We start from the raw sequence: 14,777 nt of genomic DNA, 5'->3' as shown, positions 1-14,777 counted from the left end.
AAAGCTGGTGACCTCACTTTCAAAGCAGAGCAAGCAAGAATACCTTTACATGGGACAAGGGCCATCCCTGCCCCTGGGTGCGTTCCGTGGAAGGGCTACACTTCACAAAACCTTGGCAAAGGCCATTAAACTAACCTAAGCTTCAAAATACCTTAACCAGGGTCCAGAGCCATCCTTATTTCCTTCAGCTCTTTCATCATCATCCCTGGAAGGGCTGCACGATTCAAACAGAAGAAGCACAGCTCGCACCTGAACCGACATACAGTAAAATGCACACTCCAACAAGGTCAAATCACTCACTTAGATAGAGATAACCAAATTACCACTCACTCGAACAAGAAAACAGGGGACAGATGATATACATAAACAAGGCAAGTTTCAGTGAGAAAAAGTGCATAATTTTAATTCAATCATGACTTATGTTTATTTTCATGGAAGCCAGGCATTAAATACTAGAAGTTGAAAGGAGAAGAAAAGATACAACCTGAATGATTCAAACCAGTGTCTGAAACAGCAATAAGTAGGAGAGAGATGTCTGTGTAATGTAAAGAGTCCATTCTTCTTAATCCAACTAAAGCACTCTTTAAAAACATCGCCATAATGAAACAGGCTTAGTCCAATGGCATTTTAATTTTGTAGCTGGTGCTGAACTTTTGTCATCTGGCAACATGTCGTTTTCAGTGTCTTTATAACTTCCCTTTTCATAGCAGACACAATGTTCTCATGTCAAAAACTAATGTTATTCCTTGATTTTGAAAGCAGACATGTTGTCTGCCCCGTGTCCATCTCTCTTCAAAGAAGACTACGTCATACCAATAGGTGCTTTGTTTTATAATGTTACATACAAACATATGGTCAAAAAAAGAGAAAAACAACTCACAAATGGTTCCAAGTCAGAGTAAAGGCTGCCTGCTTCATGGCTGTGCAGTTCTGCTTCTACCTTCAGTCTGTTCCTGGAGTTGTTTTGTAAGTTAGGATGAAGGTCTCCAAACACTGGGGGCTCTGACTGAAGCAAAAGCTTTCAACTGTTAATTAATGTTAATTAGTAATTCCTTGCATTTATATAGCGCTATTCTCACTACTCAAAGCGCTCAGCAATTTCAGGTTAAGGGCCTTGCTCAAGGGCCCAACTGAGCAGAGTCCCTTTTAGCATTTACGGGATTCGAACCGGCAACCTTGCGATTGCCAGAAATGTTAGATATGTTTATTCTATTACAGGTCAAATCCTGTTACAGTGAATACCAAAGTAATGAAATTTTCAGAACAACGAATACTTTTTGTTGGCCCGGACAAATGTTCATAAAGCATAATGTTTAACGGATTTTGTTTTAACAAAATGTACTGTTTGGTCTTGGTAGAGAAATATGTTACTCTACTTTCCCCTTTTATATTATTAATATGTACCCTTTGTCAGAATGCCTCAAATCTCACAGACTTACCACTGTTTTTAAGGTATTATACCATATAACTTCTCCCCACCTTCCCTTCTATATCTATAACCTCAGGCAATTAGGTGTAGTAAAGACAAGCAGGAATTAATTTACACTTTAAATAATGTATTTTTGATAATATTCATAAACAATACAATTTTAAAAGCTTTTTTTTTATTTGGTATTGTTTCAATTTTTATTATTTGCACTTTTACTTTAAAGCTTCAGTAAAAACAATATTTGGAATTACCTTTTCTTCAAGATCGCTTTGAATCTTGATTCCGTTTTTGGAGATACATTATGACAACGCAATGTATAACTGCCTGTGAGTGAATATTGTTACTTTTTCTCTAATAAATAATAAAATTTTCCTAATGTTTGTCCTCATGATTTGTTAATTGTAATAGTAAAAGCTATTCTCACGGGAAACTGTAAACATTTTAATACGAATGGCATATCAAGATCTCCTTTGGCGTCTAATGTTATTCGCGGAATATATACATTACCTTTCTTGTTGCCTGTTAAAATTTGCATCGCTTCTCCATGATTATAAATATACACCTGACCAAATTGTGTTTTCTTTGAAATTAAAGTTGTTGTTGCTTTAACTGTTGCGGGAACACAGATTCTCATAGTATATGGCCCATTATCTCAGAGTCATGCTAGACGATTTTTCATCTGAATCAGTCCCACTCCCGTGTAGGGTCCCCCAGGGTTCCATTTTAGGGCCACTACTTTTTTCAATCTACATCCTGCCTTTAGGTGCAATTTTTAGAAAACATGCAATTTCATATCACCTATATGCTGACGACTGCCAAATTTATTTCTCCCTCAAGCCAACTGACTCCACCAAACCTCTCCTCGACTGCCTAGCTGACATTAAGGACTGGCTGGCTGTAAACTTCCTTCACCTGAACGATTCAAAAACCGAGGTCATTGTTTTTAGTCCCGACTGCAAACAGGCTCCACCCCTTGGCCTCGTTTCTCTTCCCATTCCAGTAACTTGTAACTTGGAATCAAAATGGATACGTTCCTGAAAATGGTTGCTCAAGTCAACAGCACAGTAAAATCCTGCTTTTTCCATCTAAGGCGAATCGCCAAACTCAAGCCTATTCTGTCTAACCACCTCCTGGAATCAGTAATACATGCATTCATTATGTCCCGGCTTGACTACTCTAATTCCTGCCTTTTTGGTATCAGTAAAGCCGCTCTTTCTAGACTCCAACTGGCTCAAAATGCGGCTGCAAGGCTTCTAACTGGAAGTAGCAGAATCCAACACATTTCACCGATTTTAAAAACCCTACACTGGCTGCCTATTTGAGTGTCTCGCTCCATTGTCACAATCCCCCTTGTGTTCTTAGATCCGCAGATCAGCTGCTCCTAACCGTTCCCAAGGCACGTTTTACAGCTCGTGGTGAAAGGGCTTTCTCCGTCTGTGCACCCAGGCTCTGGAACTCCCTGCCCTTAGTGGTTAGGCAAGCCGCTTCAGTCGCCACATTCAAATCTCGCCTAAAAACGCACTTCTTCACATTGGCTTTTAATTCTTAACCTGTTTCATTTTCCACTTGCCTTTTGCTATTTTCTCTATTTTATTTGGTCCCCTGACCTGTTTTTAGTATCTCTGTTTTAATTCTCTCTTAATGTTTGTTTTTAATATTTTGCTTTTAGTTCTGCTTGTTGTAACTGTACAGCACTTCGGTCAGTTGTAATGCTATGTTTTTAAGCGCTCAACAAATAAATATGGTATGGTATGGTATTATTGTGTAAATCTACGTTTTGTGCATTGAATGATGCGAAGGTGAAAAGATTATTGTAGACTCGTACATTTTGCCTGTAGTGTTTGTGAACTTCCGAGAATATCACGTCTCGTCTCCCTGGTTTTCCTTTCCAAGAATTTTTTTTATAATAGAAAGACAATATGCAAAGTACAACCATACTACCTGATAAATGCTGATGAGTAGTTTTAGGCCGCACACAGACTTGTTAGTTACTTAAAATGTCTCTAGTTAAGGCATCATTTGTGATCAGCTTTCTTCAGAACAGGCTGCACGGCTGCCGAACTGTGCTCTCCATTGTGTTGTTCTTTTCAGTTCATGGTGTGAGATGATCTTTCATCAGTTTGGTATGAGAGAGAGAGAGAGTAAGTAAAGGAAGCAAATTTATAGGTTTCCTGTCCAACCCCTAGAGCCAATAGGGCATCGTGGTACTTAAAGGCTTTTGATACAAGACAGTTCAAAACAGCCATACTTCACACCTGCCCTCCAAACCATGTGTTAAGGTAAAGCTTGGCAGTTAGGCAGCCTGGCTTTCCTGTCAGGGTTGACTGAGAGACTTTAGCAGAGAAATATTGACGAAATTTGTTTGAGGCACTTCCCCCAACCCTTTGTAAAATTACAAAGACTCATTCCTAAAAGGGGAGAGGAGGTTCTTAAACCATCAAACCATTGCTGTTATTATCAATAATGTAACACTAATAATACATCGCTTTGTCTAAGTTAGAAATAAAGACATACAAAATATTTATCAACTTCTATGCAAAATTTCACATCACAACATGTACATTTCAGTATAACAAATGTTTTTTCAACCGAAATTGGCCACTGAAGATAATAATACAATGGAAAAAATATTTAATGCTGTGCCTATACTTTCACTGAGTCTCAGGTACCCTGCAACAGGCTGTCTCTTTTTTGTTAGACCAAAAGAAAGTGACAGTCTGTTGTGAAATTTCCAGTCTCTGACAGTCTCAGTGATGCTTGGCGAGAGTGAGTGTAGCAGTCAGTGCTCCACCAAGCGCACACGTGGGTAGTTGTGTCATGTGCAGATACTGTACCATTTGAGTTTCACAGCGCTTCTCAAAGTTTTCTTTGCGATGAACAAAAAAAGTGAGAAACAGTGTCAGTTTACGCTGAAAAATAAAGTTACATGTAGCATCTCATTTTCTTTTTGTTTTCATACCTGTATTTCTATATAAAAAATTAACCTCTAATATCTCGTTTTCAAATAAAATATTTTTGTAGTTTAAGAAGCAGTTTTTTATACAGGTTTTGTCTAGCTTGGGTCACAGAGTTGCACCAGAGACAGGAAGGTGAGTCCAGGTTTCCAAGGAAAATACAGGTACGTTATTACAGTATAGAGAAGGCAGGTACAGTTTCAAGACTTCATTCAAAATAGGAGCTGTTACTTTAGTGCTCAAGCACATGAGATAGGAGCTGCGTCACAGCGGCAATTGTCCTGCTTTAGCTCCCATTTTTAGATTAGAAGAACACCAGTGGTTCAGAGTCACTACTGTGGCAGACCAGGATAACACAAAGGAAGAGCAGATCAAAGCCCAATGTTAAATGTTCTAAACATCATGCGATACACATGTTACTTGGTAAGCCTGATACTTTGCCCTTGGTTTACTTGTTACCAATTGCAGCAGAGCAGCTATGGAGCTGTCTGTGTACCATAGCCATTAGCGATGGCGAATCACTGGTGGCTCTGATCACAACAGTAGATGTACAGTATTTTCCCTATATCAGTTATAATGCAATTTCCGTGAATTTCGCTACAACGGAATTCCATCTGTATTAATAATTGTTAACATTTGTGTTTGTTTTTCATTATATAATCTTCTTCAGTAATCTGTCTAATTTCTAAGGCTGTTCTGAAAATGAAGAAATGGCAAACAAGTTTACCAAACCTTAAAACATTGAGAGTAGTGTTTTGCAGACTGCTTGTGTTGAAGTAATTAAGACTGTACTCACCTGTTATGACACTCTCTTTCGCAAAAAATCATCAGTCTTAGTGCGTCATTTCTGGGCAGCCTTAATTCCAGCGTGGACTGGCTTAAAGAGGTAGGAAACAAAAGGGAGCAGGTACCTCAGACTCCACGGACATGAATGGGCATGGGTCATGGGAGGTGCACTATGAGATCGAGTGGTGGAACTGAAACATAGCCTAGCACAGAGACCACGGTTCAGCCACTTTGTAGAGCTAATGGTCCTTTTTAAGGCCTGTCCCCCATCCTTTTTGTTTCCTTGCATATCACCTGATAGCTGCTCTTGTACAGTATTGGATGAAAACTGGGGCCTAGTGTATAACTACATTAGTACAGGACTACTTTCAGAAAAAAGTAATTAATTAGTCAGAAATTAATCTTATTATTTCCCATTTTCCACTTCTGTGTGGGGTTGATGTGCCTGATCAGCCATCTCCACAGAACTTGATCCTTCACTTCCTCTCTAGTCACACCCTTTTCCTTCAGGTCTTCCTTTACTCAACCCATCTATATCCTCTTCAGCCTCCCTTCCTTTCTCTTCCAGTGTAATTCCATCTCCATCACTCTTTTCCCCACATATTCATTGTCTCTCCTCATCACATGTTCATACCGCTTCAACCTACTTTCATGTGTTTTCTTAGATATATCTCATCCTTCTGTTGTACCTCTGATGGTCTCATTTCTTATTATGTCTTTCTTTGCAGCCTCACACATTCCCTCCCACATTCCCATCTCTGCCACGTCTAAGTTCTTCTCCTTCACTCCCTTTACTGCTGTGGTCCCCGGCCGGGCTCCAGCTCGCCCAGGAGGACCGGAGGAGGGCTTGTGCCTCCTCTAGACCGCGAGGAGGCGTCCGTTCTGGTTATGTAGGGGGCCTCGGGTAAAGGGCTTGGAAGCCCAGCCCTGTAGGGACCCGTTGCCACCGCCAGGCGGCGCCCCAATGCCTGCATATCCCTGGAGCCCAGCACTTCCGCCACACCAGGAAGTGCTGGGGGGAAGATGACAGGGGACACCCGGATGGCTTCCAGGTGCGCAGCTGGCACTTCCGCCACACTGGGGTGTGGCTATGACTGATTGCCGGGAAGCAGCTGGAGCCCATCCGGGTTCTCATATAAGGGGCCGTCTCCCTCCAGTCAGCAGTGGATGTCGGGTGGAAGAGGACAGAACTGGAGAGAGGATGGGAGGTGGCCAGGAGAAAGGCATAGGACTTGTGTGGCCTGGACATTTGGGGGAACGGTGCGAGACACTGGGGGTGCACGTGAGCACAAACTGTAAATATTGTATAATAAACAGTGTGTGGTGGAACTATGTTGTCCATCTGCCTGTGTCCGGGTCCCGAGTTCACACTGCTCATGTCTCAGCTTCATACATCATTGCTAGCCTCACCACCATCTTAAAAACCTTACCTTTAACCATCACCTTAAATCCTTAGATCACACAATCCCCCTGATACCTTCCTCCAAGTGTTCCGTCTGCACTGCACTATGGTGTATCTCTGCATCTAATCCTCCTTCTTGGGCTACCACTAGCCATAGTTATTTGAATTTCTCCACACTTTTCAATAGTTCTCCCTGCAGGCTATTTCTCTTCAATCCTCTATCTTCCTAAGTCTTTCTTCACCTCCACCTTTCTGATGCTACACAGCACAATGCCATCAGCACAAAATCTTCTCCAGGAGAATTGGTCTTTTATCTCATGAGTTAATACATCCATAACCACAACAAAGAAGTAAAGGCTTCAATATTCACACAACATAACTGCAAAGCATTTCCAGTTAGGTTCATTATAAAACTACACAAAGCAATTTAAAGCCAATCATCAAAACTGGAATTCATTTTTAAGGACATACTTTTGCCAAGAGAGCTGTGTGTGCCCAAGCACAGCCTAGTGGACCACCAGGGGGCCCTGAATTTTAAAACCTTTGTTCTGGGAAAATCCAGATTACTCAAGTACTCTCCTTGTTTTATTACTGGAATAGAACAAGTTTTATGAGTGGAATGTTCTGTTTCATCTTCGTCATGCATTTTCTCTATGGCACAATACCTCACATGCACAGAGTCTTGCAGGAAGCACATCTCCACTAGTTTTGGACACTTCATAACCACTGCTTTGCATTTTTTAAAATTCTTGTATGCATAGATGTAGATGGTCTGGACAATGTTGCTGTTCTAGATTTGTCCTTGACACTCAGTGCCCTTCTCTGTCCTGCTGTTTAAAAAAAGCTATATGAGAGCTATACGAGAGATGTGAATCATAAAGTTGTGTTATTTTAGCAATCAATCCTGCCTGAAAAAGCATCAGGCTTCATTGCTTCATGGGAGTGAATATTAAACTTTGTGTCTTCTGCTAAGTCACCCGTTCTGCTGGCTTCAGGAAGACCAACTGAAGCAGCAAAGGCCTCGCATTGAGCATGTCTCACTGTTCCTGTTCATGTTCATGGGATTTGGACATGCGGAGACCGCATTGCGGCGACAAAACACAAAGTCAAATCCTACAATGGCATTGTACTTCTTTTTTTTTTAAATTTTGCAATCCCTTCAAGACAACTTTGTGACTGTTTTGTGTTTATTAGTATTTAGAAATGCAAAGAGTGAAGAAGAAAGAGGGTTTTGATTTTAGAACATCATTCATCCCACTTGCATGGAGCACTATGTTAACCCTAACTGACACACTTCTGTTACGAATCTACTACTCTTTACAGCCAAAAGACGCTAAAAACTTTATGGAATTGGCTGGTGCTGTTGAACCATGGTGGCTGACATGCCAGCTCTCTTTTGAGTAAACCCACTGGATTGGAGACACTTTAACCCTCCAGCTGACAGATCTCAGCTTTTAGCCTGAGTGTCTTATCAAGCTGAATAGTGTTGTGAAATGGTGAGTCAAACATGGTGTAAGGCCTACTAAAAGTTCCAAAAGCTCAGCCAGGACCTGTATAGGTTTCGTCCAATCTTTCTTAACTCTGGCTTCTTAAATCAAGGATAGAAGGAAGCTTTTGAACCTGACTCCATCTTTAGGAAACAAATGCAAGTTTAGTACAGGGAGCTTCAGTCTGCCTCCTTATCCACCTCCAGGAAACACATGAAAAGCTTAAAACTGGCTGCCCATTTATCTCCCAGGAAAGAATAATCTCCTCACAGTCATTCTGTCACTTGCTGACAACTGTAGGAGTCTGGGCATCTCGGCCTTTACTGTACGCTTTGTAGCTCCCCAGTGCAGAGCTTTCAAAAGAACTTGTCAAGAAAAGGAGTGTGCCCTGTGCTGTTTATGGTCTGCAGAAAATGTCCTTGCAGTATGTCTTTATCTGTGCTGCAGATTGCCATTGTATTAAGCTCTATGAGTGATTCACATCTCTTTACAGTGGTGGCCATATTAAAGCGCTACTGCGTTCCTTTTTCTTAACTGGAACAATTAAGCAGACTGTGTCAAGTCAGGTCGTCTTTAATATTCAGAGCTTTTCATTTAACAATGCAGCAACTGTCAACACTGCAGAATGCACTGGTTACACACAAGGCTAGACCATCAACAGGACAAAACCAGAAGCAGGAGATCTTTATTATGTATAACACCCGATTGCTACTAAACAAGTGAGAGGCTTAATCCAGCAGTTAGGGTGGAAATAACAACATGAACCTTTGACTTACTCCTTAAGCCCATGTCACATTAGATGACTTTTCAGTCATAGCCTTCATTTACATAATCTTAGCCAGTCAGAGGCAGTCGGTGGCTCACTCCCGTGAAGCCGATCGTCTAATGTGACATGCCCAACAGAGACCAGCTAGTCTGTGACTGGCTAGGATAAACTCAAACAGGATAGTTGGAGGTGTGGGATGTGTATGCACGAGATATTTATATTTTTCTTTTTTCTTTCTTTATCTTATAAAGCACTTTGAGCTGCATCATTTGTATGAAAACGTACTTTATAAATAAACCAGTAACGGCGCCCTGCACGATAACTGGCAGTGAATACACTCGACTTGAGCATTCCTAGTTTCCATCCTCTTTCTCTGTACGTTTAGCATTATTTTGCTCAGAGGTTGATGTGCTTGCTGCTTCCTGAACAGCTCTTTTTTTCTCCACCCTAGCAACCCGCTTTTTCTCTTCTTTAGTCTGCATCTTTTCACGTTAAAACTGATTAAGTCAGTGTTTGTGTTGCAATTACTTAGTACGTTTTCCTTAATTTTCACTTAAGCTGGCCATTAAATGTTCAATCTGCCTCAAGAACGATTTAAGATATGAAGAAGGAGGGGAAGTGACGGCAAAGGTGGTAGGGTTGAGAGCAGCGCCCGTATGCATGCGCCACATGGCCGCCCTGCTGGCTGCTGCTGACAGTTGATTCTACAATAAAATAAAAATAAAAAGAGGAATAACCTTTAAGGTCAATCATCACCCCGAAAATGGATAGTAGATGTCACGTAGTATATGTGTACCAAATTTCAGGTCAATAGGTCAAATGGTTTGCGAGCTACAGGTGATTTAAAATCCTGGACAGACAAACGAACAGCCACGGTAGCGTATTATATAAGAAGATGTTGTTGATGAGAGCTGACAACCACAGGAACCAATGAGTGCTCACCTGCAAGTACAATGTCTAGAAAATAGCGACGAGGAATAAAGAATGCAGGTGTTGTGAGCTTGTATTAGAACTTGTATTTTACATACCATAACAGAAGGGAAAGGAATTAAAGGGCAGAGATAAATCCTTCATAAAGTGTTGCTCCATCAGACAACACGCTATTGCCTGTTAGAAATAGGGGCAAGCACAACTGAACTGGAAGATCAGCACGCAGTCAACTAATGTGACATGGGTTGCTATTACCAGTCGTGTAAGTTGACATGATGCTGCAACAAGATTAGCTACTGCGATCATTAAATCTGAAATTCCCAATGGCAAGAAGTCGCATAACGTGACATCAGCTTTGCGCTCTGCCAAAACTGAGCATCATAAACGAGGCCCAGACCGGAGACCAACTAAACTTCACGTGGAGATACCCACTGAGAGTCCCCAGGGAAAGGTTATCTTGACCACAGGAGTTCCTTCTGGTTCATAAAGTAATTAAAGAATACACAAACTTAGAGCAAATTAGGACCTATCACTTGATAATTCCTGGGTCCTGTTTGGGAATAGGTGTTAAAGGACAAGGTGACAAGATTAATTACCACAACTGAAAAGCTCAGAACAAAAGTGAGTAACAATTCTTAGATTACAAAACTAACAGCTAATATCAGTTATGGAGTTAGGGAGAAATGCAACAAGCAAAATAGCCATCTTAAACACATTGAAGGAGTGAGAAGTTTGAATGGAGGTGGGGAGCTCGTTCCACCAGCTAGGAACTACACATCAAAAGAGTCTGGGTTGAGATTTGATACCGCACAGAAATGGTGTTATCAGGAGCCATTCAACAGCAATGATGAGTGGTCAAGAAGGAGCATAGGACCTCACAATATATCTACATATTGTTACAACCATAGCATCCTGACTAGGATGGAGAGGTTTGTCACTTACCTGGCCAGGAGGACATTTTGAAAGGACAGTACGGATGTAGGTATAATCTGGCTGGGATGACTCCATGTTTTTATCCCAGTCAGTGAGAAAGACTAGTTAATGGACTGGTGGAGTCTGTATTTCTGGAACAGTTTGTCTCCTAGAATGATAGAAAAGATGCGTTCCTCTGGCATAGTCTCACTTGGGACTCTGGCTGGGCTGCATAGTTCAGACGAGCTCCTCTGTCATGGTCCTTGGGTACTGCCAGAGGTCGGTGCCGGGAGAGGACCTGTTTGCTCTGAAGAGCTTCTGCCAGAAAATCCTGACGATAGACAAGAATTGAAGTTGAGAAAATAGGCAAAAGAGTCAAACCGAATGAAACAAAGTAAAGATTTTTTTTAAGCAGTTGTATCCGTAGATTGGATAACGAAATCTTTTATCCTGTCACACTAAATACCCGCGGGTCATTATCCATTAAGCCACACTGCTTGAAACACAAGATGCAATGCTGACAACGGCTCTCAACTTGGCAATGATACAAGGACCTGAAAATAGCTGTCAAGATGTTAGAATTTACAAAAGAAAATCACACAAACCTAATCATGACACTCTGTAACGCAGGCAGAATAGTCTCACAGTTCAACCGACTATCCATTTCTTTTTACTGGTTTGAATTCACAATGGAAAACAAATGAGCAAGTATTCATGCATCCTAAGACATTGCTCTGGCCATTAATGCCCCAGATTGATCACATGTTCAATATTCTGTTTAGTCTTTGATTGGCTCATTAAACGTTTTAGGAAAATTACATTAAGGAAAATTGCTAAATAGTGCTATTTAAATCCTTTCGGAGAACTGAAGACCACTACGAGAGTTAGGGATGTGTGTGTCATATATATGTGAGCTGAAAAAGGAGACACATCCTCAAACTATAACAACAACAACCACAAATTTACTTCTATAGCACATTTTCATACACAGGATGTACTGTAGGTCAAAGTGCTGTATAAGATGTCATGAAATAGTCCTACGCAAAAGAAAAACAAGTTTAAATTAGGTAAGAATAATAATGAGTATATAGTATCTGTAAGAAAGACGCTATATAGTGCCCAACCCGACACAGATTCACATGGAGGCACATATAAAAATAAAGCAAATATTTATTTTTCTCCAGCTGGAGGGGCACGTCTTCCCCATAATCGCCACAGCCACAACACAGTCCCAAAGTACCAACACAAGCACTAACACTCTTCTTTCTTGCACCACCACTCCTCCCAGGCAACCTTGTCCTCCTCGACCCGACTCTGGCTGCTGAGTGGTGGTCGCTGGCTCCTTTTATAGTCCACCCGGAAGTGCTCCAGGTGCTTGATCTACAAGTTCTGGCTGCGATTCTGGGTTTGGCGAATATGTTGCCCATACGGTCTCAGGAGTCCCAGTTACAGCACCCCCTGGTGGTGCTTGCAGGACCCAACAGAGCTGCACCCAATTCCAATTCCCATGGAGCTCTGCGGGAAACCGAGGCACCTCTCCAGCCCAGGGTGGTGGCCATCTAGCGTCCAGGGGGAGGTATTGCACCATCCAGGGCTGCTCCCCCTGAATATAGAGTGCAGGGGCGTCCCGGCTGGGCATGGACTCCAGCCGCCTGCCACATATCCAAAATAAATAATACACACTTAACATTTTTTTTTTTGTTCTTTATTTCGACTTATATAATTTCTTATATTAGGAATTTGTTAGTTTTCACATACCCCTTGGGGTTAGAGCTCAGGGTCAGCCATTGTACAGCGCCCCTGCTGCAATTACAGGTTAAGGGTCTTGCTCAAGGGTCCAGCAGAGTAGGATCTCTTTTGGTGGAGACGGGGATTTGAACCAGTAACCTTCTGGATACCAGCACAGATCCTTGGCCTCAGAGCCACCACTCCTCTAATCTTTCATATATACGAAAGATATATAATTACGAGAAGTATTATCCTTAAATAAAGAATTGTTTGTCTAAGTCTCTAAACGTGAGTCCGGTGGGAAGGTCAGATGGCCAGTGTGGACAGAAAAAAAAATTTAAATTCCAAATAAGCTGGAGAAAAAAAAACAAAATATGTGGAGATTGCAGGCCAAAAGACCGTCCAGCCCCCACTCAGCATTCTACCTATCATAAATGTTCTTAAGTCGTTCTTGATTCTTTTTTTTCAGGCTTCGACTTAGAGAATTCAGTGCAGTGGGTCTTGTGTCAAGTTGGGGAATCCGCTTTCATTCAAACCTCACAGGTGGCTGCACAGGACGTTGATCAGGTTGGTGGTGTTGGAGAACACCATCACAGAAGAACTGTAAAAGAAAACAGAAAAGTAAAGATTAATAATGATTGCAGATTCATTTCTTCTAATTTACGTATATCTAGTTTATTAAGAGTAGAACTATGAAAAAGGTACGAAAAAGCTAAATTAAAAGAGAGAGATTTTAAGAGTTTCTTAAAATGATTTCTACAGTATTAGCCTGGCGTATATCTATTGGTAAAGTATTACGATTTTTGGTGCATAACAGCAAAACGCCGCCTCAACACTTCTTTCTTGCTTGGGCCTTGGAATAAGAAGCAGGCTATTATTAGAAGATCTGAGGTAACAACTTGGAATGTAGGTGGACAGGCACTCGTGTATATGGAAAGGAGCAAGATTATTTATGACTTTACATACCTTTAGTAGTATTTTCAAGTCAATTCTAAAGGACACAGGCAACAAATGTAATGACGCTAAAGCTGGTGAGATGTGCTCAGATTTTTTTTATTTGGCTACGATTCTGGCTGCTGCATTCTGGACTCACTGCAACTGATTGATGTCTTTCTTAGATAGTCCAGTTATACGTGCATTACAGTAACTATGCATTACAGTCGACTAAAAACAAACGTGTGAATTAGTTTCTCAGCATCTTATGCACTCAAGTTTACATTGTCTTCACATTTTGACTGGGACTTTTCACATTTCCATTTATCAAACCCACTTAATCAGATTTTACAGTTGTGTGGAGCAGGTTTTTAGCTTTGATTTTCACACCCAGAAAATGCTTTAAGAAAACAAAAAATAACGATATCAAGTAGAAATAAAATAGATATGGAAGTAAGCCTGATTCACTAAGTACAGCTTAGAGCTACATGCCAAAATTCTTTTCCAGGCTTGTTTGTAAACTTTTATTTAGAATTGTGAGTATTATTGAAATGTTTCTTTCTCTTTCACAGATTGCATGGAAGATACCATGAGCTGGCACCTAATTTAGTGCCAATGGATTACACTAATGATCCTGATGTTAAACTCCCCCTGCAACTTATAATCAACATGCCAGAGCTCAAGGTAACACAGCTTCTTCACATGTGGGGTGTGTGTTGTGTGAGCCTAATGCAGGTTAACCTAATGTGCTTGTCCAAAGATGCCAATGGGACCAGAAGGTCCAGTCTGAAAGTCAACGCTAAGAGAACATTTTCCAGCCACTTGTTTTCTTTATTTGTGGGCATGAAGACTTGTTTCATTATGTAGGCATGCAGCTGTAATGTCAAGGGTACAGTCATGGGCAATGGAAAGTATGCTCCTCTTCAGTTCTGAGATTTCAATAATCAGGGTCAGAATCGCAATTGTGTTGTTATCTCTAAATTCTATAAAAGAAATCTATTCACCTCAGGTAACAAATAATACTGTACATAACAGATTTCAATATGTGTTATTTATTTACAAAAACTATGCAAACATTCAGATTCCATGAAGGAAAAATGAGTCCACCCTTCCATCTCCTGCAATAATGAACAAGGTATTCAGCAGTCGGGTGTTATTCATAAAATGCACAGGATTAGTTCAATACCAGAAAATGTGGCCACCTCTATAAAAGCAAAACCTCTGGCAGTTTGGTGTTCTTGAGCACTCTGGGTTGTGTTCACATCATTCCAGGAAGAAATGACATCAGCCATGACCTCAGAGAAGCAATTAGTGTTGCTCATCAATCTGGGAAGGGTTTCAAGGTCATTTCCAAACAATTTGAAATTCAGCATTCTACAGTGAGAGGAACCATTTCCAAATGGAGAGCATTCAAGACAGTTGTGAATCTTCCCAGGAGTGAACATCCCAG

General features: G+C 41.1%; 1 protein-coding gene across 1 annotated transcript in view; it reads left to right on the top strand.

Moving 5' to 3' along the window:
- The window catches only part of cib2 (calcium and integrin binding family member 2), a 70,632-nt gene that overhangs the window by 41,126 nt on the left and 14,729 nt on the right, over nucleotides 1–14,777 (top strand). Inside the window, exon 3 of the mRNA XM_039773663.1 lies at nucleotides 13,900–14,011. Within this exon, the coding sequence (XP_039629597.1) occupies nucleotides 13,900–14,011 (112 nt within the window). The remainder of the gene's footprint in view (nucleotides 1–13,899; nucleotides 14,012–14,777) is intronic.

The sequence above is a fragment of the Polypterus senegalus genome, chromosome 12 (genome assembly GCF_016835505.1).
Source record: "Polypterus senegalus isolate Bchr_013 chromosome 12, ASM1683550v1, whole genome shotgun sequence".
NCBI classification, from domain to species: domain Eukaryota; kingdom Metazoa; phylum Chordata; class Cladistia; order Polypteriformes; family Polypteridae; genus Polypterus; species Polypterus senegalus.
This window is presented reverse-complemented; position numbering and strand designations above follow the sequence as displayed.